Consider the following 26,903-nt stretch of genomic DNA (forward strand, 5'->3'; position numbering starts at 1 on the left):
CCCTTGTTATAAAATAGCTTTACTTACGTTTCTAAATCTACGTAGCGAATTCCATGTGTTCATTTTCACGTGCAACTTTTTATATAACTATGGTATGGTGGCTCAAGATGCCAAACCGAGCAAATGACTCAAATAAAAAGTTAAGGAAACAAACAAAAACCGGACAAATCTAATCTGGGTATAGTAGAAAGAGGCCAACACCTTGGATGTTGTGAGATTCAAATCAGTCTAGTTAACAGCAACGTCGTTCATTAAGCTCCCCCACCCCCCAACACACGCTTTCTATAAACGAGTCTCTGCACTTGCACAAAGCGAGGACTCAAGTTCACGGGCTTTGTCTTGTAAGAACAAAGATCCGCTCAGCGGCTCTCCGGCTGTTCCGAAATAACGAACGCACCTCGGGAACCCCAGCTGCCCCGGGCGTTGCGCCCCCGAGCGGCCCACTCCGGCTGCAACGCGCCCGCCCCCGGCCGTCGGGCTCCTTTAAGCGCCGCGTGCTCCTCCGCCCCCGCCCCCCGCGTGCCACGAGCGCGAGGCCGCCGGATCCGGGCCGCGCCTCCCGCCCGGGTTACGTGAGCCCGGGGCGGGCAACCGCCAGGCCAATGGCCGCCGCCGGGGTGGCCGCGCTCCTCCCGCGCCGCCGCTGCCGCGGAGCGGCTGCGGGCTCCTCCCGCAGGAGATAACTGTCAGCGTGCGAGGCGGCGGCGGCGCGCCAGCTCCTTCCTGGGACCAGCTGCCGGCGGCCCCGGCCCCGAGCAGAGTTCCTCAGCTGCAGCGGCCCCGCGCTCCCGCCAGGCTGGGCGGCCGCGCCCCCGCCCCCGCCGCGATGGCCCCGCCGCCGCGGCCGCCGCGCCCAGCCGCGCGCTGAGCCGCCGGCCCCCGAGTACCAGCCGGCGGCCCGCCGGAGCCGCAGCGGCGGCGGCAGCATCATGGCCCCGACCCTGCTCCAGAAGCTCTTCAACAAAAAGGGCAGCGGCGGCAGCTCCGCGTCCGCCCAGGGCAGGGCTCCCAAGGAAGGACCCGCCTTTAGGTGAGGGGGCGCCGGGGGCGAGGCTGGCGCGGGACCGGAGTTGGCGGCGGTGCCCGCCGGGGGTGGGAGGAGAAGGAGAGTGGGCCGCCCGGGACGTCGCGGCCCGTCGCCGGCGCGGGGTCTCGGGCTTGTCTTCCGAGGGGGGGTCCCGAGACCTCTGTGTCCCGCTCTTTCTCCCTTTCTCTCCCTTTCCCCACTCCTCGGGGTCCCTTCCTCCTTCCAGAGTTGTTCCTTGGGGTTCCCGGGCGCGCGCTGGCTTGGCGGTGGAGGTGGGCGAGTGGCTGGGAATTGGGGTGAACCCCTTCCCAGCAGAGCCGTCTGGGAGCCTCTGCGGTCGCTGCATAGCTGTGAGCTGTCATTTTGAGGGCAGCGCCAACCCATTGTGTGCGTGACAGTATTTCGAAGTTGCGAAGTAGCAACAGTCACGAGAAAGGCACCTTCCCTCTCTCTCACCGCACATGGCAAGCTCGCAGACAGATGAATGAAAGTATGTAATTTCCACATCATTTGGAAGGTTGATGCCTCATGATGTGGGGAAAGGGGGAGTAAAATGCTTTTATGAAATGGATGAGATTTCAGTTTAACAAGGCTGTTTCCTATAGTTGTAGATGCGACCTGAGCATACACCTTTGCATAGTAATAGCGAGCCTCCGTGGAGCCTAGAACCTCTGAAAAGCTTTATCTCGATTTCGTGTTTGTTTCTCTAACAGCTGTGAGGTCGATACTATAATAATTCCCTTTGCAGATGAGGAAACTTAAAGTCACAGAGAACTTACAATAGTTTGCCCAAGACGCACAGCTCTACGTGGGAGAGCCTACATTTTGACCCAAGCAGTGTGACCACAGAATCCAGTCTTTAAAATGTCTTTGCTTTTCTGCTTTTGAGGGCTAACTTTTAAAAGATGCGCTTAGGTTGGGAAGTTTATTTACTTACCTTCAACAGTCCCCCCCACCCCGCCTCAGCAAATTTTTTTATCGCTCATCTACTTCCACCTGCAACACTCTGCTAGGTGTTTTTTGGCCAAAATGTCTTGCAGAAGCAGTTTATTATTAAACAAGTTGTCTCGGTGTAATAAACCTTTTAAAAGTTTCAGGTGTTTGAGTAAGTTTTGTGTGGTTTTATATTCTAGATTTTGCTTTTCTTGAATTCCATTCATTTAAGACACACACTGCCCCTTGCTGCATTTACATGAACATTAAATACCAATATTTTGCATTTGTGGGGTGGGTGTGGGAATGCGGTGTTGCTTGGAAGGTAAATTATGAGGACTTGAAACTGCCTTAGTGAAATTCTCAAATTTCCTTTAGGCTAACTGAATCCTTATAATTTGAGTAGGGAATTCTATTCCTTCTACTGTTTTGAGTACTGGTGATGCTGTGTTCCTTCTCAGAATGGTAGAATTACTTGAGACCCAGGGTGTGTAATTTCTTCTCTTCCCTTTTAGCAACTCAGACTCCATCAGGGGAACAAAATCTGCAGAGAAGGTTTTGCAGAAACCTGCATGCGCGTTACAGGTGTCTTTACTTTGGCAGCCATTGGCCGGGGGCGTTTGAAGACATTTGGGTGCTAGTGGAGAGAGTTGAGTGACATTGTCATTGTTTCCTGTGCTCTCTGCCTAGTTGCCCATCATCATTTCCTCCATCCACAAGTTTGAGTGTATTTTGAACAAAAAAAAATGTGGCTATATTTAGGGCCTGGCCATATTAGGGAAATTGATTCCCACTTGGTGGGAACATTATCAGTGTTGTAGTGTTCTGACTTTCCACTGGTGTCTGATGAACACAAAATTGTGTCAAGGACTTTTTTTTTTAAATTGACCTGATTAGAATTTTCTACAGGTTTTTGAGGTAAACATCTTTGGGAGAATTGGAAATCTCACTTGATGACAGTCCTTCAGCACTGTCCCTGCTCCGAATCATGGGAAGCAGCAGACGTCAGTAAAGACCCAGGGAGATGAGGACAAATCATGCAGAGCACCCTCCTGCCCTCTTTACCTGACTTAACTCCTAGATGCTGTGCAGTGCTCTGGGGAAAAGCCTCCAGGAAAATTTCCCTTCTTTGCCCTACAAAATAATGACATTGTGCTTCATTTTATCCAGATTTAACCAAGTAGGAGCCAGCATGTGCTTTTCGGAGAAGGGGATGTCTCATAGAGCTCATTAGCTGCTCTTGGGAGCCCACTTTCTAGTTGAATATATTTTGAGAAATTAAGATCCTTAGGTTAAAAGTCCGGTATTCTTAATGTGAATTTGAATGTGTATTCTTCAGTGCATTTAAATACAGTATATAACTTGCAGATCATGAGCATGAAAGTTCCTCTGAAGATTCAGGCAGATGTTCTGGGCAGTTTTGTGGCATATGTTGGTGTATATTTTATGAAAAACCTAAGTACAAATTATATATATATACATATATACTTGTTTTAGAGTTTATGGAAGCCTTTTATATATTTTTGTTTCTGTAATGGACTTGGACTAGTTATTTTAAACTTTCCTCCACAACTCTGAAGCTATGTCCTTTATCAAGTGTTGCCCTGGACGTTACTCTGCTCACTCCCATGCACTTCTAGTCCTATCCCTGGGTTTCTCACTGTTCTCTAATTCCTCCAGTTTTCATATACTGGGGTTGATTAGAGAGGAAATTCGTTGTCCATATAAGCACCTTATAGTCACATCATTTTCATATCTTCATGTTTTCTAGCATTCCCTTTAAAAAGATAATCGTCAAAGTCAAGATTCCTTCCTTAAGTGTATTTCTTTCAGCATCTTGACAAACTTTTTTTGTAGCTTTGAGGAAAGATATTGCTAGGCAAAAAAATCAAAAGAGATTGAATTTACATGTTTGGGAGTAGTTAGGAACACTGTATGCTGATGGTGCTTGTGAATTGTAAGCTCTATTTAAAGTTATAAAATTGGATTGTGGTCTTGAAATTTGAGAGAATTTTCTATTTGCTGGTCTTCAGAATGCTTTCACTTTTAATTAAGTGACACATAAACATATATTTGAATAACCCTTTGTTCCAGAATGATAAATGAGAACAAAAAGAGATTATTTGCCTAGTGGCTCAAGTCAGAAGTAGAATTGGGTTCTTGGTTACTTTTGATTTAAGGCCAGCATGTTCATTTAGGAATTTTTAAAAACCAAGATATGCTCAGTGACATTTATGCCTGGTTTAAGTTTGAAGTTTTATCTTAACAAATTAAAAAAAAGGTCCCTGGTGAATTAGTGTACTAGTTTCCACCTGAAATGTATATGCAACAAGGCGGGGCTGGTGGTGGAAAAGATTATGGGTTATCATGTATTTTATGTTGGACAAGTTAGATGAAGTGAGTGAGCGTATATGTCACCTGGATATGAGGGGTAAATAAAAAGCATTTCAGCTGCTTGGCAGCTAGCTTGTAAATGCTAGAAAGAGTCGACTCCACTCCTCCCCTCCCATCCTGAATGGCCTCGTTAGGGCTAATCCACATTCTGTTAGCAGAACTTTAAGTAATCTGTTACCAGGTTAGTATAAATATAATTTAATCCACTTATCACCATTATCAAATAGCACCTGATGCTCACATGCTTGTGGTTTTTGTGCTCCACCTGTCGAATTCAAGGTAAGACACCTTTGGTCCTACCTATTGGAGTTTGCAGTCTAAAAGATGACACCGTATACACCAAGACGAATAAACACCAAATAACTCATTGGAAACTATAACCAGAAGATCATTCAAACATTGATAAAGAGCCAATCTTTACGTGCAGCGTTAAGAACTCACTGCACTCATCCTTGGTATGGCTGAGGGCGGGACCATGACTTACTCCTCCCTCCCGCAGAGGGATGTTGCACAGAAGCTCTTCCTCTCCTGCCCTTCCAGTGCCAGTTCATTTCCACTCTGCTCCTATTTCTAATGCCCGTGACAAACGTATGACACATGAATTGTTTTGATTTCTTCGTACTACTTTCTGGATGTCTTCCTGCGTATTTCCTTGGCCGCAGTTCCCGACTTACTGGCCCACTCATTACGCTGTATCTCCTTGTCCTGAAGCATGCCATACACGGTGGGGGGTTATTGGAGATTTTTGGCAAAAGGAAAGAAGGGACTGACTGTTCCATCTAATGGAGGGGGTGCTGTTTAAAAGCACCCGGGAGACAAATTGAGACCATTGATTTAATCCTACTTCTCGCACCGTGTGAGACCCAACAAGTCCCGTCATTTCTCTGGTCCTCATTTGTAAGGTGACAGCAGCAGTGGTATGTCATAGGGCTGTGGTGAGGAGGTAATAGAATGGGTTTGGAAGGCTTCCACAGAGTAGAAGACAACACAAAATGACGTAAGTATTGCCAAGAGCCTTTTTTAAAGTCATGGACTTTAGTATTATCCATATTGAGTCTTTGCTAAAATCATTTTTCAGAATGATTCAATCTAAAGGACAACAGGTTATATACAGTTGTTATATATATATATGTGTGTGTGAATGTGTGTGTATGTATATATATATATATTTTTTTTTTTCTTTCTATAAGTGAGAGACTTGAGATAGAACCTAGGTGATGTGTTTTATTTATTTATTTCTTTAACCTCGATGTTGCCAGTGATAAAACAGAGGCCCGAAGTTTTCAGAGGAGTATTAGAGACACTCATAGGCAGTAACTCAGACCTACATGGAGGTGACTGGGTGTTCAGAAATATTTTTAAACTCCCATGTATTCGTCTTTCAGAATTATTTGCAAGTTTTTGCTTTATCAAGAATAACATTTTATTTAGCCAGATGAGGAAGTTTGTTAAACAGAATGATAGAGCCACACAATGGATGATACTCTGCAGCAGGCAAATCATTATTTATATATGTTTACATATGTACACGTACATAAATACATGCACATATACACACACATTTGTGTTTATATGCACACATGGAAATATGTTCTCAATAGAAACAGTAAAAACAAAATATAAACTCATATGGATAATAGTTAAAAATAGTAGTGGAATTTGCTTCCGCACATGTGGGTGAGGGTTAGAAACACTCTACACTAGCTTATTAACAGTCGTTGTCAAGGGGCAGGTGGAAATTTTATTTTACTCTTGTGTGTGTTTTTTTCCTGGTGTTTTGGATTTTTCTCTAATAAATTTGTTGCTTTTGTGATTTAAGTTGTTTTAAATGTTAAATAGGTCTTTGGGGCATTTTACATTACGAAGAAGGGAGTGATAATAACGTGTGAGAAACCTGATTTGAATAAAAACTAGTAGAATTTTTCCTCTTTGTTAAAAGAACTGGTAGTTCCTGTTATTAAAAGTAATATGCTGTGAATTGTAATCTACTTAAAACCTAAGTTCATTGTGAACCTCAGGAGGCCAATTTAATTGGTAGTGCTGATAACTGTAGGCAATACACACGTGCAAAATCTTTACCAGTCAGGCAGGGTCACTGCTGCCCCTAAGCCTTGGAGCCCAGTTCCCCCACACCGGTCTCAGGTTGGTGATCAAGAGAGACCAGAATAATATTTATTTGAAACATGTTTATAAAAAAGTGGCACAACTTTTTTCATTTTGGGAATATTCAGGTAAGCTAAGTGGCTTGGCTTGGCTGGGATATATTTAAAGCTAAAACATGCATTTTAACTTTAAGTTTTGAATTGATCATGTTACACATTGTTATTTGCCTTAGTAGGTGGTCTTGAGAGATGGTCTGATCAGGTGGTCTTCAAATGCAAGTATAGCTCTAAAGACTATTGGTTTTGGTTTTGGCTTTGGCTTTAGGTTGTGTTTCTCATAGTTTGTGAGGTCCGGTTAAGGAAACCACTTTGCTGTTGTGTTTCCCTGGCAAAGGAAGTTGTAAAAGATTGTCCTTGCTACTCGCTTTGGCTGCCAGCACGAGCTCCTGGTGGGCGCATCGGATCTGGGAGCTGGTCCTGTGCTTGCTTCTCCAGCCACTGTTTGCCTTGGTGTGGGCGAAAAGGAACACGTGTTTTATCCTGGTTGTACAAATCCCTTGCCTGGTGTGAATTGTCAAGCCTGCACTGTGAGATCATGTCCTTGACTGTGCAAGTCAGTCTTTCCCTTTGCAGAGAAGAGTGCTAAAATGGTGAGTTTCTATTTCATGGGCAGTCTTTATCTCAGGTTTGTGAAAAATGATTATTATGTAAAAGAGGAAAAACAGGATGGACTTTTCCAGTTAAGTGGGCATGAAATAGTGATTTCCCTCAGCTCCACCCGGTCTGTAAATGGAACATCCATGACTCACTTCTCAGGGCCACACAGGCGCTTTGGTGAGCAGTGCTTGAATGGGAGGGTGGGATGGGGTTGGAAGGAGAGGGGCTGGCATCCCACTTGTGTTCAGCCAGAATCTGTCCAGCTGCCTTTATAATGGACTTCTGAAACGGACAATGTGCCTTCTCACACATCAGCTACATATTTTTTAATTGCGCTTTCTGTTTGTGCCAAAATAATACAACATATTAAGTGCAATAAATGCAGCCATTAATGCCATAATGCTGTGGATAAGAGTTGTGTAGCACAGTGCTCTTTCTCTTACATGAGATTTACTGTTGGCATGAGTCTGGATCCCTGTCATAGTCCACTCTCTTTAACAGCATGCCTTTCATTTCTATATATATTTAGAATACTTCTCTAGTTATTTGGCTCCAAATCTTGCTTAATTTGTAGGTTGTGCTCTAGGGTATGCAGCAGGCATAGTGTTGTGAAGAGATAATACGTACTGCTTTACGAAGAGGATTCTATGACTGTGCCTAATGCTTTTTGATTATAAATAAACACATTTCTATATTTGATATTCCACATCTTTTAGTAAATGATCATTGGTGTTTGATTACTCACAGACGTCTAATCGAAAGGGACCACTGACTCCTGGAGGCTGTTTAAGTGAGAGTGGCCCATTGGGGCAGCACAAATTCATTCCCCAAGAGCCGGGGGAGATGGATTGAGAACCTGCGTATCTGTGGGGGCCCTTGGTCTAGTTCCCAGGAAATAGAGTTGCGTGTTGAAAGTTAATAACTTAATTAAGTGCATATGTCAGCAGTCTTAACTCTGTGTGTTTATGACAGAAACACTTTTCTAGGAAATTCATAGTTTACTTATTCGAATATACCATACCTTACATTGTGTATATAGATATTAGCAGAAATTAAACATGTACGTGAATTTACTTGGCAATTTAACACAACCTAAAAAATAAAGTTACTTTTGAAGTGTCGCTTTTCCTTGATTTAGGTATATTCAAGACCCTGTAATCCTAAATGCAGCATCACCAAGATTTAATGGTCAAACAGTTATTGTTTACTTTTATTTATTTGTGACCTGCTCTGACAGAAAGATGTGTGTGCCTGTGTTTTCATGTTTTCCACAGAACACATTGGCATTTACTTTAACAGTTTTACAAACTAAACTAGAATTTGCTTGCAAGGACACATATATCAATTAAACAGAATTGAGTGGATTTTTGCATTTCATTGGATACATTCTATTAACTAAACTATTCATTTAGTTGCCATGGCAACTCTGTTTCCTCACAACTTGAGGACAAGTTGGATGTTAACTGGCACATTCCTCAAGAGATGAAACAGGTGTTGATTTAGGATGTGTTAGGAAGAAGCAACAGAATCAACAGTCTGATCAGTTCTGCCTTTAACACCTTATAAATACTTCAGATTGCCAGTTCTCTCTCCGTGGTGTACTGAGACACTTGGATATTTTCTTTTTTTCTACCTTACAGTTGAAAACTTTGAGGTGATGGGAAAAATTCACTCTTTTTGCTTTCATTTAGCTCTTAATTAACCATCCCCATTTACTCAAGATCTTTTGTAAAATATGATTGAGACATAGTGACAATATTTTTAAAATTTGTCTCTTTAATGCATACATTTGAAAGATAGTGAAGGAAACAGGAAAATCACGTGTTATGGTTAGAGCACCACGTGGGAGTTCTTCTGAATCCCAGCCCTGCCTTTGTGTCCGTGGTGCTTAATGCAGTGCCTGGCAGGACGTTGTATCTAATAAAATACCTGCTGAATGAATGAATGTAAGAGTTTTGCAAGCTGATGACCCTTAGAGATTCTCTGGTATTTCAGTCTGATCTCTTGAAAAATTAATGTTTTTTAGTAGGAAACTGCCTTTCTTGATGTTTCTGACATGCTTTGTGACATTTTTTACAGGAATCTACCAAAATCCTTTTCATTAATATCGCTGAATTGTTTTTTTGGTATCAAATTCAGAGGATAAGGGACCTGCCACCACCTCAAAAACAAAAACAATAAAAATGAAAGTGATCCAGTTTTAAAGTCCCAGGGCTATTGAACAAAGTAAATAATCTGCAAATGTCTGAAATTATTAGTTGTGTGATTAATATAAAACTCTTTTATATTAATCTTTTTAGCGTTTTATACTTTTTAGATTTATTTGAATTTGTGTATGGCTTGGTAAAACAGAAATAGATTATAGAGTAGAATTAGGCAGTTGGTTCTTTTCAGGCTTGAAATATAGCACCCCTAATTATAAAAACAGCCTTGGTGCTGTGAAGCCTGCAGAGACTGTTTGCGTGTTACATGGAGGGGTGCTTTAGACAAGGATAGAACCGTCTCTGCTTTCTGTGTATCATTTTTTCATTTGCAGAAACAACTTACAATGGGTTTATAAATCCGACGTGTTCTTTAAGAAGAGTACAGCCCAGACTGTACCGTACCATTCATGATGGTCTACCCTGGGTGAGGGAGGAACTTAGAGTAAACATTTTCCTAAGAGTATCAGGGGATGATGTTTGCTTTAGAATGGTACATTGAATAAGTTAGTTGCTAGGGCGGAAGGAGGCAGCAGGAACTGCTGTCTCTGTCCAAAGGGAGAAGAGAAGAAGGACCCTTGGTAGACACTTGGTGGTTTCTGAGTGTGCAGAGCTCCATGGTGACTCTAGGGACTTGTGGGATACTACTATACGTGGCCAAGTGCCATGTGGTCCTGAAAATTTGTTTACAAATGAAATGGTTATTTTATTTTGTTCAACATTATTAATTTTTACATGCACCGGATAAAAAATCAAGCAATATAAAGTGATATACATTGAAATATAAGTCTCATTTCACACTCCTAATCTCTCTCCCAAAGGCTACCATTATTATATCCGTTTCTTTTATATCGTCCCAGAAATGATCTGTGCAAATACAAGGAAAAACTCTTTCATTCACACAAAATGTTGGTTGCTATACACACTGTTTAGCATTTTTCTGATAGTTGTCCAGTATTCAGATGAATAAATCCATGTATAATACTTGAACCTCGTGGTTTTCATGTCTGTCTGGACATTGAAGTTACCTAGAGAGATTTTAAATGCCCACACTACTCTCTCAGAGGTCCTGATTTAATTGGTCTGGTTGGGGCTTCCATGCCTGTCTTTAAGAGCCCCTCCCCATGGGTTTATGAAACCCTCTTCATGCATAGCCAAGCGCACTGATTTTAACCAGTCCCCTGTTGTTGGATATTTAGGTTGTTTTTAGGCTTTTTTGTTAGGGATGGTGAACTTCCTGATCAGAAGATGCTTATGGATAAGCTCAAGTGTATTTCTAGGGTAAGGACCCAGGATGGAGTTTCTGCCCCTGTGCTGTTTGGAGATGTGCCTGTTTTTGCTCCTGCCAACAGCATAGCCGCTGTTCAGTGGAGGTGACTCAAAGGGCCCTAATGTAACAATGCTGGTGGGGTGGTGGTGAAACTCAGACCCAGTGCGCTCTTGGTAGTTCTTACAAAAGCTCTGTTGCAATTCAGTTTGGCTGTTCTATGTAGACACAAAAGTGTTGGTACTTTTTCTTACCCCAGTGATTTAAAAGAAAAATTTTTCTGCATGAAGAAGTTAAAAAAAGCAAAAAAAACCCCTTTTGTGCATAGAGGTGTTCTTTAGACATTATCATTATAATGATAAAAATCTAAAAAGAATCATAACTTCTCTAACCAGAGTAACCAATTGTGATGTTAGCTTTACTGGACTGTTATATGATTGTTAAATGATTATGAGTATTGAATTAATATTATCAAATTACATATTTAACACCATATTAATATTATAGAATTAAATTGTAATATGCTATAAGTATTACATTAATTATATATAATTATCAATATAGTATAATTAACACATCAGTATTTAATGTAATGTTAATATAATCAAATGCTTGATATGTTAAGTGAAAGAAACCGAAACCACTTAACATGTATAAGATGAATATATTAGCAAAATATGTAAACATGTAGCCAAAGACTACAAAGGAGAACAAAAATACAGTAGTTGATGTGATGCAGTAATGAACTGTGGGTAAATGTCCTTTAAAAATTCTTTTATTATAAAATTGTGTGGGCAAAAAATAAAATTAGGAGAAAAATTGTTTTATAATGCAGATAGCCATTTATGGTTTTAAAGATGTCTTCTCATATTATAAACCTTGTTAATTAATGGACATACTATAGAATATCTATGTAAATGGCTTCTCTTGATTAAGATGCCTATAAATAGTTACTGCTCAAGAATGTTCAAGGAGATGCCTGTAACATCTGTAGGAGATAAAATCATCTGCTATGTGCTGGGTGCTGTGCTGAGCTGCTTTTATTTACTCCTCTCACTCATGTCTCACACTTACCCTTTGAGGGTAGATACTAGCTAATTTATGGACTATAAGGTTATAATAATTCATAGATGAAAAGTTGAGGCTTGCTGGAGATTATCGAGCGGTTAACTAGTGACTGAAGCTGGGAATTAAACCCAAGTTGATGAGCTCTTTCCTAATATGTGACCTTTAGTCCCTCTGTGCAGGTTAGTATATTTGAAGTTCCTGAGAGGTAAGATTCTATGGAGTTTTTTTAAAAAAATATTTTATTTATTTATCTTTAGAGGGGAAGGGAAAGAGAGAGGAAGAGAAACATCAATGTATGGTTGCTTCTTGTGCATCCCCTGCTGGGAACTGGCCCCTGCCGGGAACTGGCCTGCAACCCAGGCATGTGCCCTGACTGGGAATCGAACCGCAATCATCTGGTTCACAGGCCCATGCTCAATCCACTGAGCTACACCAGCCAGGGCCTTCTATGGAGTTTTTAAGGAAATATGAAATCCAAATATTATTTATAAGGAGCTTCCCATTGTGTACAAAGAGTAGATGTTAAGTTTAAAAATGGAATTGATAGTACAAAGTAATAGTTCAGAACCAAATTTCTAAAGTCAGACTAAGATGAACGGAGGGAGTGAGGACCTTTTAGTCTGGCTGGTTGGGGAAGGCTTCACTGAGGAGACCAGAGCTGTTGGGTGGAGTTAAGAGAGATGAGGGGCGTGAAGACTTTTTACCTTGGAGTTCCTGAGTTAGTGAATGGACCGGTTCTTGGAAATAAGAGTGCCCCTGTGAGGCAAGATCCACTGGGACTAGGTTGTGCAGGGCCTTGCAAGCATTATTAGTTTTAACTGTTAAATGTAAGTGACCCCAAAGAGTAGGTGGGTTGTCCTCAATCTGTACTTTGAGGGTAATAGAGTGGGGACTTTGTTATGGATTTGTGTTCCTGATATTGCACCTGGCTCCTGCACTTAAAATGTAGGACCCATTGTCCTTTGTGAGTTTTTTTTAAGCTATAAAAGGGATATAAAATTGCTTTTCTCATAGGTTGTTCTGAAGACTAGAGATAATATATGCTAATCAAACCTATTGCACAGCCTTTGGCACCCATTATGCATTTGATAAATGGTGGCTCTTTTTACTTTCAGAGCCCTAAGTATTGTTCGTCTCTCCCTCCAGCTCCTCAGCCACTTTCCTGTGTTAATCCTATCTCAGATTGCAGGGAAATGGCACGTGGCCTGTCTTTATCAAAAGGTGAAGTTCCCTCTCTGATGGCATTGGGGAGCCACTGTACTTTCCAGCAGTGGGTTGATGAAGCAGCTTGCTCAGCACAGGTGCCTTAACTTAAATTTTGGTGCTGGGATCCAAGTAAGTGCAGTTTCACTACTTATTGTATCAGTACGCAGAACCCATGTTCCTTAGTTTTCCTTCTGTCCGCAATCCAAGGTGTCTCTGATCTCCAGAAGGGGAAAAATAAAAACTTACACAATAGAAACATCCTGCCTCTACCTTTATGGTTTCCTTCCTAGCCTGTGGCAAAATTCATACTTGGTAAACCTGTCAGATCTTTCTTTCAAGGTAAGCACTTTGTTTAGAGAAGGTTTGAATTTACAGTAAAACTGAGAGGCAAGTGCTGAGATGTCCCATATTACCCCCACCCCCAAACGTGCCGAGCCTCCCCCATTCATTATCAAGATAACTCACCAGAATGGCGTGTTGTTTCCCAAGGATGAACCTGTACTGACACACCATAATCACACCAAGTCCATAGTTTAGCTTAGGGTTCATTCTCTGTGGGATATGTTCCATGAGTTTGCACAAATATATAATAATATATATCTGTCATTATAATATCATACAGAGTATTGTTACTGTGCTAAAAATCCTCTGTGCTCTGCCTATTCATCTTGCCTTCCACCCCCAGAATCTCTTTTTCCACTTCAGGAGCTCCTGTTTTCTAAGTAGTTTCCTGACAGGCCTGCTTCTTGTATTGGTATGGATTCATTTCTCAGACATTTGTGAAGAGCCAGTTGTGGCTGTATCCTAAAATTCCTGACTTATGCCATGGTGAGAAGTTTGTGTTTGAAGACTGATTAATTCAGTTAGTCATGGTAGATTTTTTTCCAACAGAAAAGGAGGGGGTGCTGGAAAGAGAAAGACATTTGTCTCAGAAGCTAGGAAAAAGGAAAGCTTCCTGTTGTCCAGTAATCTTATCTTGCTGAAGTGCTAAGTACTGCCCCTAACTGTGTGGGGGTGCTAGTTTAGATAATGTGCCCAGGGAAGTATGCAACCTCTGCTTGCTCCAAATAAAGCTGTTTTTAAAAAAGGCAGTGCAGTGTAGTTCCATTAGGTGCAAACCTCCACTTTAATTTGGTCATCACTCCATCTTCCTTACTTCAGTCTTCCCTTCAAATGCAGGTTGCACTGGACTTTGCTCTTACAGCTCTCTACTGTGCTGCACCGCTTTTTATTCCAGCCAGTATTGAGTTTTCCAGCTTGGACCGAAAGTCAATATTGTGTTTAACACAGCGGTAGCAACGTGAGTTGTTTTGAGATCGCCTTGACCCTGCTAGCATGTTAAGTAGCTGTTTAAGAGGAAGGTTCTTTTCAGAATTATGTTAAAATTAGCACCTGATTGTCAGAATTGTTGTGGTCCAATAAGCAGACCATAGTAGGTAACTTCCCTGGGGTTAATGTATTGCTAATAATGTGTTAGACCGGTGCTCTCTCCCTTTATGTCAGAAACCTTTATGTGCGAAGAAAGCCCTGGGCCTAAGTACTCCAGAGATATTTTTAGTGGAGGAGGGGAGCAGTTATCCTCAAGGATAAACTAATAGGATCTCTCTTCTTCTTCAGAACAAATCTCAAAGTATTGCTAATTTATCACTTATCTCTCCTCTCTTGAGAGGACTTTCCTTTCATTCCCATTCTACAAATATTTGGTCTGTGGGACATTGAGGGACTCTGCCCCAAGCCCTGGGGCAAGCAGGCTTCATATATTTCCTCTCCCTCCCTGCCTTCTCAGTGAAGGTCCATCAGTTTAGTTCCTGTGTGGCCTTGTGGGGGCAGAGAAGGAGGCCATTTGACCTATACTCGTTTAGGTTCTGGGTGGCCTAAAATCCTCACAGCTGGAATTCTCCATCTGTTCCCATCCAGTTCAGAGACTGGCCCAGTCTAACTTACCAGGATTTGAGGCTGAGATTTGGCATCAAAGCTGAGCCAGTAGTTAAGGGTTTATATGTCTTCCATTGCTTGTCTGAATGCCGTTTCCTTGGGGACTAAACTGGTATGCGTGGAGGAATGTACATGAGGCAAATTTCAAAGGGAAAAACTAGACGGGATGTGAAAGTGAATGAGAGGGAATTATTAACAAAAAGGATAAGTAATTCTGAAAAGTAGTAACGTATAAAATAACCTCAAGATTTTGAGCCTGAGTGACCTAGGAGAATTGTGCATAATTAATAGAAAAGTCACAGTTATAAGGAGAATGTCTTTTAAAAAGGGAATATATATGTTTGTTTTCCACTGAATTTGCCTGAACTTGGATATTCTAAGTCGTGATGTTCCTGAGGCATTGGTCGTTGGGGGAGATATGAAGCCGTCATTTGCAAGAGGGCCAGGAAATCCACATTTTGCTCTTTAGATGTTTTTTCTTATTCCCTTCTCTAAAATTACTTTTGTCGAAATTCTTTTTGTTTTTTCCAAAGTCAGTTGGGATGCCACCTCTGATTGTCTCTGCCGATTGTTCCCAAAGGGGCATGCCCTCTGAATTCTTTTTTTTTAAATATAATTTTCAGTGAGCTCTTTTTTTTAAAAAAAAGATTTTATTTATTTATAGAGAAGGAAAGGGAAGAGGAAAGAGAGGGAGAGAAACATCAATGTGTGGTTGCCTTTCATGGGCCCCCAACTGGGGACCTGGCCCGCAACCCAGCCCCTGTGCCCTGACTGGGAATCGAACCAGCATCCCTTTTATTTACAGGCCCCCACTCAATCCACTGAGCTACATCAGCCAGGGCGCCCTCTGAATTCTTGAACTTAAGAGGTTTTTTTTTTTATGGCACATTATTCTACTAGTTATTTTTTTAATTATCCAAACTACCAAATTACACCTTCAGTGCAAGGAACATTCTATGTATGTCCCTGCAGGGCGCAGCATGCCACTGAGTCCATTTAACAGGGCTCAGAAAACGTTCAAGTGTGTTTATTTAGACCCGTCTGCTTTCAGCCAGTACCACTACTTAGAGGAGTATTCAGTTTATTAATAACTTACTATATAAAGTTGCTTTGTCCATTTTACATAAATTTGTCTCTGACACTGTAAGAACATCTCCCAATGCGTGTATTTCAGAATTTAACACTTATTTAATTAATAAGTGTATTTATCTTGTTCATGCCTCTTACCATGTTTATTTCCTTTTTTTTCTTTTCAGCTACAGGGTTATATATATTTTTTAAACTTCAGAGACTCTTCTTTTTTAATAGATCATTTTATTTTTTTTCTATATTAGTTTCAGTTTAGATTTCTGAGGTTCATGGCCTCAGAAAGAAGTACATGACTTATTCTGTTGAGAATATGTATATATTTTTTTAGAGCTTTGGTCTGTTATAAGAATGCCATCTTTACAAACTGACCAGCCCTGGAACTCATTTGCCACTTATCTGTTCAAAGAAGCCTGAAAGATCTTACCGCGTGTACCCATTGGGCATTTTCCTGTTAAAAACTGTTCAGTGCTGTTTAGAAATGCGGCCCTGTCCTGAGCCAGGCTGTCACTCAGGTTAGTTATGAAGATGTTAAGTTCACTCTTCAGACCCATCACTGAAAGACCACTCTGTTTATACTTCTAGAGAAACGGTTGTTTATTCCTACTTTGTTTTTGGTCCAAATCCAGTTCTCTGTCCAAGATAAACATTCTACTGGCTTCATGCTGTTTTATCCCCATAAAAACAAGTGACCAGATACCTGTGTGCTGATGCAGTTCACGTGGGGAAGACCTGAATGGCAGATGAGATTCAGATGAATACAGGGACACTTGTTTGGTTTCTCATGGCCATCGTTTGAGAAAACAACCTAAGTTTGCTAATACATAAATTACATACTGTTACAGCTTCAAGGGACTATCAGAACTTTCCCCCTCCCATTTGAATTTTGTGGTTATCAGTTTTGAATTAAGTGGACCAACTAGGGCATGAAAATATTTATTTTATCCATAAATTGTGGCTGTCCTCAAATAGCAATGAGAGTGGTGGTGGTTTTTATTTTCCAAAGGATATAGCTTAGTTTGGGAAGAGATGTGACAGTCACCCCTGCAACCTTTATCCTGTGATATTCTTGCTCCCTGTTTCCTAAAAACGTAGTGACAGATTACCCGGACTCCAAGGTATTGTGATTTTGATCTCCTGGGGTTCCCCTCTGATGACTCCGTGATTTCCTCTTTTTCTTTTTTTTTAAAGGTTTTATTTATTTATTTTTAGAGAGAGGGGAAGAGGGGGAACAGACAGGGAGAAAAACATTGATGTGAGAAACATCAGTTTGCCTCTTGCACACGCCTCAATTGGGGACCGGACCTGCTACCCAGGTGTGTGCCTTGACTGGGAATCAAACTGTGGTGACCTTTTGTGGAAGAACTTCCAACCACCTGAGCCCCATTGGTCAGGGCTCTGTGATTCCCTCTTCATGGTGCTTTCTCTGTTTTTCATTTGCTGCTTTAATTGACTTAGATGAGATAATTTCTTAGTGGGGTGAAGAGAGGAAACACAAAGGGGAGAGATTGTTTTCTGAGTCTAGTTTTTTTTAAGGTCCTCAGGTTTCTTTTAGTCCCCAAGTCTGTGTGATTTGGATTTCACATTTGAGACAGAAGCACCTGTGACTCCAGGTGGCTGATGCTGTCCCCCAGTAGTCCAGGAGGAGGGGGACTTGGAGGGTCTCACACTAAAGATATAGAGAAAGTTAGGAATATTACCCATACCCCATGGGGCCAGAAGCCCTCTTAATTGAATTACTTCTTTTCCTTAGCAAAGACAAAGATTTGTTTAGGCTTTGAAATGTAGTTGGTGACTTCAAAGTAGAAACAAGCCATGCTGGAGGTTTAGGATGCTGAAGTTAGGAGTTGTAATACAAACCAGTTTTCCCAAGGTTTTCTTTTCTATAAATTATGGTGAGAGAGAGGTGCATATTGGTTAAATGTGCTCTTGTATGTTAAAGAACAGTATTTCAGAGAAAGTACGATTGATGAGAAAGACTTAGCTATAATAACTTGCACTTACATGGGATACATATTCCAAGACAGTTATGTTTATTTTATTTTAAAGACCAGTGAACAGGCTCATTGGCCAAGGTCATGGAGATAGTTGTCCGTATGGGTAGGGGCAGATCTAACCTAAAACGGAGACCTCCTGACTCCTGCATCGGGCCTTGGCCAGTCTGTAGTCTGGTAAGGGTGGCAGGTTACCTGGTTTGGCCCTTGTTAAAAGCTGTTAGGAGTTTATAGCTATAGTGCATTGTTTTTATTTTTAATGTTCATAAATCTGCATTCTTTTGTATAATGTCGAAACTTTGTTGTTTTTGTTAGATCTTTTCCCTTTTCTGGTACTGCGGTGCTCAGAACTCTGCATGTAGCTCGTCCGAGTTGCCGAACTCCTTCGTGTGGCTGACCCCATCTCATTTCCCTTTGCTCTCCCCCTTCCACTCCTTACACCAGTCAAAGTGAACTCTCCTTAGTTCCTCAAACGATTTTGAGCTTTCCCTTTGCGAAGACTTCTTTGCCTGGAACTCGCCTTTGCCTGGAACTCGCCTCCTCCCTTCTGCCTTTAACCTGCTGACTCCTACCTAGGGTGGTGGTTTGGGCGTGGGCTCTGGAGCCAGACTTCAGGTTTCCAATGCTGACACCACTACCTAATAGCTGCATGATCTGTAAGATCTGTGAGCTGCTGTGCGCTGTGCAGCTGTCTTCTAGGTTCATTGGGAATCATAGTAAACAGCTCCTAGTGTGGGTTATGAGATTTTAAATAGATTTGTTCTTGCGAAGTTAGAACAGTGCCTAGTACTTGCTAAGGGCTCTGGTAGTTGGAAGCCTTTGCTGATAGTGACAACCCCGCCCCCCACCCCCCACCCCGCCCCCATTAGACAACCCTGCTCTTTCTCACACTCATCATTGCACTTAGCACCCCTGTCCTGCTGCGTGTAACAGCCTCTGCAGGATTCTCCCCCTGCATTGGAAGGACAGGGAGGGCAGTGCCATGTCTGTGTTTTTCACTTTGCGGTACAGCACTTGCACTTGTAGGGATTGGGAAATGTTTGAGTAAATGAATAAGCAAAGGACCTGTTAGCTCACGTTGTGAGCTTAATGTCTTTGACCTCAGCTTTCCTTTCCTTTTGTGAAGAGCATCTTAGGTTTTTGCTGTTGTTTTTTGTTTTTTTTTTTTCAGGGGCGTTGATGGGAGTAATTTTAGGAGAAAGACCATCTCCTAGTTCAGCCTAGGTTTCTCTGTGGAAGCTTTTGGCATTATAACTCACAATTAGTGTAAAAGAGGTTGTACCTATGGACAGGCCTCTTGAAACATTGCTGTGTTCTTTAAGAAAAGGCTAAAGTAGGTTCCACAAACAGGCTAGACCCCCGAGGAACACCAGGTTGGTGTTGACCACAGTCTGGGTTTAACCATGCGACTGTCCCAGCCTCCCTGCCCAAGCTCTCCACACACACGCTCACAGGATTTCCCGGCATTCAACTTTTGTTGGCAGTCAGGTGTGCTCTGGCCATGTGTAGCGGTCAAAGCCACTTGACTTTTTCCCCTTGTGTGCTCTATCCTTAGTCAAGAATAAAAACAAAGTAAAAGGAAAAGGTTTGTGCAACACCAGAACACTTTGTGGTTGAAAGTAGTAAGAATTTTTTTTTCTACTCTAGGGGTGGTGGTGATTTGGCGTAGTCCTGGCAGTTACTGGAGAGGTGGGGATAATCTAGATGAAAATAATGCCTGTCTTAAGGGGAAGGAGGAAGCGGTTTGCTCTGCTGCTGTGATTTCTTTGTTTAAAGCCATTAATGGTTTGAAGCACCGGAAGACTGAGACTGGCAGCTGATTGCCGGAGAACCTGTCTAGTTGTCGGGGCAGCAGTGACAAACTAAGACCAACCAACTCAAACGGGACTTTCACAGCAGTATCATTTTAAAACAAGCTCCGTTTCTTGAGCTTGGGCCCTGCTTCCTACACCTGGTCCGCCCCAGTAGAAAATCGAGGATAATAGAATGCAGTGAGCACCGACCATATGCAGGCCCTGTTCCAGGCCCTTTTCTCCATAGAGTCAGTGTATGTCTGTGTTCAGTATTTATGTTCATTTACATTTTAAATTTTAAATTAATTCTTCTTTTTAAGGAAAGCAAGGCAGGCTGTGTAGTAAGTAAGAGAGTGTGTGTACGTGTGTTGGATTTGAATCCCACCTCGTTTTCACTGGCTGTGTAATTTTGGGCAAATTGCTTTCCATCTCAGATTGCACTGAAACAGAGTCCCTGTTAGATGAGACAGTGAGAGAGCAAAGTGCTGTGCTAAGCTCATAGTAAGTGGCTCAATCGTTCGCTTAGTAAGCCATGAACCATTTGTTACGCTGCCTTTGACTGTGACTGGTTTCCAGGGAAATTTGTGACAAATTTCAGAGTATTTCTTCTCTGGCCCTGACTGGGAAGTCAGGTGCATTGAGCAGAGCTTCTGACGGGGTTGCCATTGTCTGCCAACGCAGGGCGGGAACGGTCTGGCTCTGCCCAGGCTTACCAGGCCATTCCCGATCTGCAGTCACACCCCGTCGCTGGCCCGTTACTTCTTTGCAGAATCAGACAAAACTGGAGCAGTGTGTTTCTCCAGGTGGTGGTGGCTCATTGAACCATCCTGTTTTCCAGAGCAAGGGGGGACCACACTGCGTTCATGGGGTCTCAGCTACTTCAGCTGACTCTTCTTTAAGCTACCCTTTTCTTCCACTTGGCCCTTGAGCAGTCCCTGCACTTCTCCCTTACCCTCAGAGCCTCTGAAGTACAGTGGGATTGGGGGCGTGTGTGTGGGTCTGTGTGTGAGTAAAATGTCAGGCTCTGATCACTTGGAAAGCATTTCTTATAGTTCAGATCTTTAAAATGGTACTATGTTATGAAGAACAGTTAGGTCATTTACCTACTTAGAACAGTGGCTGTAGTACAGGTTAACCTGGATGGCCAGGTACTCTGCCCTTCTTTTATGTTCCTGAAAAGTGCTCTGAACCCTGAAAGAAAACTTACGAATGAACCTACAGGACCTCATACAATAAATCCTCATTCAAGAGCTTTCGCTTCACATCTTCCATAGTCCAGTTACAATGGACTGTAGAAGACAAGAATGAACAAGCTATATCCCTGATGCACATGTGGGGACAACATCAACAGCAAAAGGACACATCCCTGCCCTTGAGCAGTTCTCTTGGTGAAGGTTTAGTCTGTACTGCTCTGTGGTGACGTGCAGTGGGGCTAACTGTGTATCGAAGTGGAGAGGGAAGGAAGACTCGGGAGTGCTCCATGAGCATTTATTGAATGACGTAAGCCTCTGAATTTAGTGGATTTCTTTATTTTTTCAGTTTTTTTTTAACCTTATACCTTCTTAGATTTTTATCTTCCCATTTGGAGAGTTGGATGCTAAAGATGTGTATGTTACTTTGATATTTGAGCTCATAATTTTTAAATTCTTGTCTTTCCCTTTTATCTACAGATAAAATGGAAAATTCTTGTCTTTCCCAATTATCTACAGATGATTTTCTAAAAACAAAGACTAGGTTGTCATGATTAGAATTTATTTGCTACTTTTCTGAAAATCTAACTCAGTGAAATGGACAGGGTTGAGGGTGGGAGGTGGGTGGAGGAGGGGCAGCAATAGAGGAAAAGGTGGAGTTTTCTGATAGGAGTTTGTGGTTTCTCCACACACACTCTCAGGCAGCGTTGCTTCCAGTCCCTTCTTACACAGTTTCCACAGATACTCCAGGCTTTAGATGTTTCTTCTGCATTGAGAGCCCTTAGGAGTTTTCATGCTGATCTGTTCGTAGTACTAGGAATTTTACAAGTTACCACTGGCCACTGTTAAAGCGCAGGGAATTCTCTTGTGGAGTGTCACGGTTTTCCATAGGCTTACGGAGGGTGATGCCGCCCTCCCCTGAGGACTGTCAGCGACGACCCCGTGTGCGTTTTGTTTCCCACGTGTTCTCTGCATTGTAGAGAGCACAAAATAAGGGTACGAGAAATTGGGAATTTTCAGCTCATTATGTGCCACACGTAGAGGGGTTGAAAGTGGGTAAAAGGTAGAGATGGCGACGCAGCTCCCGGCAGTGTCCTGAGCAGGTAAGGGACAGGCAGTGAGACCCAGAGATCAGGGTCTATCTAGTCTGCTTCTCAGATCAGAAGAAACAAGAGCTCTTTCCTATGGAAGGAGGCAAAGTGAATGTGGGTAAGGTTCTGGTTAACAAACTTTAATTGGGTGCCTTGTGTACACCAAGCACTGTGCTAGTTTCTGGGAACAAATGGAGGAGTAAGATATCTGCTCTCAGGGGCCTTATAGTTTAGTGGAGGAAATGGTCACCAAAAGCCATATCAGGTACTAAGTACAGCCCATCCTCCTCATTTGTGGGTTCCGTGTTTGCAAATTCATCTACTCACTCAAATTTGTTTATGACCCCAAAGTCGATGCTTGTGATGCTGTCATGGTCATTCGGGCAGAGGGACAGATGGGCAGAAGATTGAAGTCACGCAGTGGGCACATTCCCTGCTGAGGTCAGACAAGGTAGCACTCTGTCTTCTTACACTGTACAGAGTCCTTTTCACAGTCTAGTTAGTAAATAATTTTTTTGCATTTTTGTTCTTTTTCTCGGTGTTTATGATATTTAAAATGGCCCCAAGCGTAGTGCTGAAGTGCTGTCTAGTGTTCCCAAGGCAGGAAGGCTATGATGTCCCTTACAGAGAAAATGTGTGTTAGATCAGCTTGGTTTGGGCATGAGTTACAGTGCTGTTGGCTGTGATTTCAGTCTTTTGAAGCAGCAATCAATGTATATTAAATGAAGTGTCTTTAAACAGAAACACACATAAAACATGGGTAAATATAAATCAGTTGATGAAAATGCTGTGGCCAGAGGCTTGCAGGAACCCAATTCTTTATTTCCCCTAATAGCACTGGTACTTTATTCACCAGTTCAGTTTTCTGAGACTTTACAGAACGTAAGTATTGTGAATAACGAGAATCACTCGTGCAGCCCTCAGCTGCCTTAGAATGGAAAAGGTAAACAGCTGATACTAGAATGAGTTCTGAGGGCATTTCCAACTGAACAGCTGATGTGGTGGAAAATCAAAATCATGATTTTGTAGGGCTTGACGGATAATGAAGTAAAGCCAGGATGGGTTTGCCACAGGCAGACACTGACAGGTTGTGTGAAGTTAGAGGTCAGGCTTGGAGGGAACAGGTAGGTGTAAGGATAGGAGGTTGTAGTCCAAGTCAGACTGGAAAACAGGAGGTGGAGTGGTAGAAATGAAGGCCATGCAGGAAGAGCGAACAGCACGTTACTGGTTGTTGGATCAACCATTCACAGGAACACTGGGCTCAGAGCGACAATGTAGTGATAGATCAAAGGGCCCAGAGAGCCAACAAGGCAAGTTCCGTGCCCACTGAGTCTAACTGTGTGCATGTTTCCAGAGATTCTAAGAGCACTGAGACATGATCCAGGAATCTTAAAAGCGTAAAGTGGGTATAAAGAGGCCTGAACAAAGTATCAAATTGCAAGTGGCAAGGTTCTTACTGCATAGGACACAATGTACTTTTTTGATGTACACCCTCTTTGTACCATGGGAAGGACATGGAGGAAGAGTCAACAAGGTTGTTTATTGATTAAAATTCAGGGACAGAAGGGAGGAGAGGAGTGAATGGTCAACAGTTGCTCCCAAGTGTTGACTAATTGTCATGAGATGCTTTTTCTTCTACAGGGAGCTAGATTGATGTTACACTTCCAGAGTTTCTGGTGTGTCTTGCCCGTAATTCTTCAATTTTCAGTTCCCTTGTCATGTGATTTTCATTATTATGTCATTTGAGATTGGTTAATGTGCATACTTATGGTTTGATAAATAGAGGTAATGATTCCTCTCAGTTCTGTTTGCATGGGGGTTGGGGAGGTAGTCAGCTTCCCCTTGGCACATTTAAAGGTTTCAGTCAAATCTCTGAACCCTCGTGATTCTAGCCAGTCAAATTTTTCCACTGGCCACTGGATTAGGTTTTGTGTCTTTCCGCATTAATTGTCACAGTGGGGTTTGGGAATGATGGAGAGGCAAATCATATGTGTGCACTACCACTGTGGTTCTTAAGAGTGTTCTGGAACCATTCTGCCCAGCTCAGTGGCCACCAGCTCCACGTGGCTGGTGAGCACTTAGAACGTGGTTGGTCTGAACTGAGACGTTCTCTGAGTGTCAAGATTCACACTGGGTTTTACAGACAGTATGGAATACTGTTTATGTTAGTTACATATTGATAAAAGACCTTATATTATGTTCAGTTAAATGAATTGTTAAAACTCTTTTTAACTGTTTCTTTTTGCTTTTTTAAAGATGAGTACTAGAAAATTTTAAATGACATGTGTATACATATCGCTCACAGTATATTTCTGTTGGACAGTTTCCTTCTTCCCTTTGAGTTTCCAGAGAATACTTTGAAAATGACTGTTGGTTGATACTACTTCTAAAGCCCAGATTGCCGGGCCCGCCTGTGTTTGTCCTGCAGTTGAAGCTGCTGGTGTACCTGAAGGTAGCTCTTCTGAACAAACGGAATCTGTCCTGAATAGCAGAACTTGTTTCTGCCAAGAGAACTTTTCCCGAAGAAGTTTGTTCTTTTTCTTTGCAAATCCTTCCAAAGTAATAACAGTAATAAATAAAATAAAGTCAGCAGTCATCACAGTTCTAATGAATGGAATATAACTGAATCTCTTTAAGAATTGATATCAGGGTTGGAATTCTATTGTGTTTTAGACTAATCAAACACAGATATTTAAATGTGTAATTATTTTTCAAAGGAGCATTTGAATCTGTGTCACTAAGGCATAAGGAGATATTGTCTCTGTAAGAGAGACATTTCCAGAACTTAAGTGAATAGCTATTTGTGAGATAGCCTTAGTAAATATGAGAGAAAAGAGGTTGCTTCTAACTTAAGAGTCATTTGCTAAGTGCCTTTACTGGCTTAGCCACACAAGCAAAACACAGAAGTAGTTTAGAAGATTAAAGTGGTGTCCATGACCTCAAGAAGTTCATGATCTGGTATAGAAGTTTGTTGGGGACATTCTAATATTCTGGTATATGTCATGAGGTTAGAGGAGAGAGTGATACCTTACAATAGTACCTAAGTCTGAAAATTATTTGTTACGAATATGCAGGTTCATGTTCAGCACGGCTCCCACACGTGTTCTTTTGTGGGAGTTGTGTATGACCTGCAGCCCTTCTTCCCTGCACTGTGACCGTCACAGTGCATAAGTCATGGGGACTGGGGACTGGTGTTGAAAGTGGATCCAGGGGGGACAAGCTGAACCATGGCTGTTGGGGAGATTCTGAGCTATAATAAACTAATAGAGAATCTTTCAGTGACATTGCATATAAAGAGTTCATTCTAAATGTTGAAATATCTTAGGAAAAGATATGGTGGGGAGTTTTTACAGGTTCAGTGGTCCTTGGTTTGGGTCCTGAAATAAGAGGATTTGACTTGGAGAGTTAAATGAAGGGTATTTTAAGAGGGGGAACTGTTGTGACTGAAGCTAAACAGGAGGTAGAAAAGGAATTTATCAGTGCAAGAATGGATGCCTTCTGTTAATGTGAAAGCTAATTATTTTGTAGATACAGTTTTCTAGCTGTTGCACTAATTTGTTCTAGAGTTTATTGTTGGCAAGGTGCTTTGCAATCTATTTATTTTAGAGAGCTTAATTGCTTGGAGCTTTCAGAGAATTGGCATTGTTTAGGGGTGGGGGCTAGGGAGGTGACTGACTTTCCTAGATAAAATTATTATCTGCCAGATGTCATTGTGGCGGAAGTTGTTTATCTTGTCTTCGTGTTGTGTAAACATAATGTAGTCAACTATGAGCTGAGCAACTCGAATAGAACAGTGAGTACTTTTGGATGTGTGAGTTTAAAAAAAATACACATCAGCCTGGCTGGTGTAGCTCAGTGGATTGAGCACGGGCTGCGAACCAAAGGGTCACTGGTTTGATTCCCAGTCAGGGCACATGCCTGGGTTTTGGGCTGGGTCCCTAGTGGGAGCTATGTGAGAGATAACCACACATTATGTTTCTCTCCCTCTCTTTCTCCCACCCTTCCCCCCTCTCTAAAAAATAAATAAATAAAAGCTTTAAAAGAACACACCACATTTGTCTAAAGCTGTATGGTTTTTTCAGAGGGACTTTCATATGCTCACATTGAACATTTGAACACCCTTCTAGGAGAGGCGGAGTATCATCATCATTGACTGAGTACCATCATCATCCATTTAGTTGTAGCTGAGGAGGCAGACTCAGTGTCCCTCCCCAGAGGCGTGTGGCTAGTGAACGACTGGGCCAGGATAGAGTTCTTCCTGCCTTCGAATCCAGTGTTCTTTTCCCTTGGATGACACCCTCTCTCAGCAAGGACAGTGCTGATGGGTGACTGCTTGTCTGAGTGCTCCTGAGTTCCTAGTACGCAGCCTTGTCATGAGGAACTGACTCAGAGAAATGAGAGTCTGCTGATTCAGAGCTGAATATCCCTTTCCCAGCCTCTCATTTCCCAGCCTCTCATTTCCCAGCTTTCTCTTTTCATAAATTGATTTCTAGCCACTCCCTATGCTACAGAACTCTGTAGCTTAGACTTCTTAAAGCACTTTATTTTTATTTTTTATCCTTACTTGACATTTTTTTTCACTGCTTTTAGCGAGAGAAGAGGGAGAGACAGAGAAAGAAAATCCATTCAAGACAGACGTGTCAGTTGGTTGCCTCCTGTACATGCTTGGACCAGGAATCATATGTGCCTGACTGGGAATTGAACCTGAAACCTTTCGGTTACGGGATGCTGCTCCAACCAACTGAGCCACACCAGCCAGGGCTTCTGCAAACACTCAAAGGGTCTTTCTCAATTTGCCAATTATAGACATTATTATGCGAGGAGCTTTAAATTTTAGCTTTGTTGTGCCTGTCAAACCAAAACTAAAGAACAGGAGAGGAATGTCATCTGCATCACTAACCTATCTCTTAATCTAACCTGTACAGAAATTTCCTTGAATAACTCTCATAACTTTACTCT

At 42.1% G+C, this 26,903-nt stretch overlaps 1 protein-coding gene across 2 annotated transcripts in view; it reads left to right on the top strand.

Annotated features, from left to right (window-relative positions):
- The first annotated feature begins 862 nt into the window (after positions 1-862).
- The window catches only part of FNIP2 (folliculin interacting protein 2), a 118,084-nt gene continuing 92,043 nt past the window's right edge, over positions 863-26,903 (top strand). For both annotated transcript variants that reach the window (XM_037058297.1, XM_037058299.1), the window contains exon 1: positions 863-1,030. In XM_037058297.1, coding sequence (XP_036914192.1) covers positions 930-1,030 — 101 coding nt within the window. In that variant the 5' untranslated portion in view covers positions 863-929. The remainder of the gene's footprint in view (positions 1,031-26,903) is intronic.

The sequence above is a fragment of the Sturnira hondurensis genome, unplaced genomic scaffold, assembly GCF_014824575.4.
Source record: "Sturnira hondurensis isolate 20B ecotype Veracruz unplaced genomic scaffold, ASM1482457v3 Scaffold0010128, whole genome shotgun sequence".
Taxonomy (NCBI): domain Eukaryota; kingdom Metazoa; phylum Chordata; class Mammalia; order Chiroptera; family Phyllostomidae; genus Sturnira; species Sturnira hondurensis.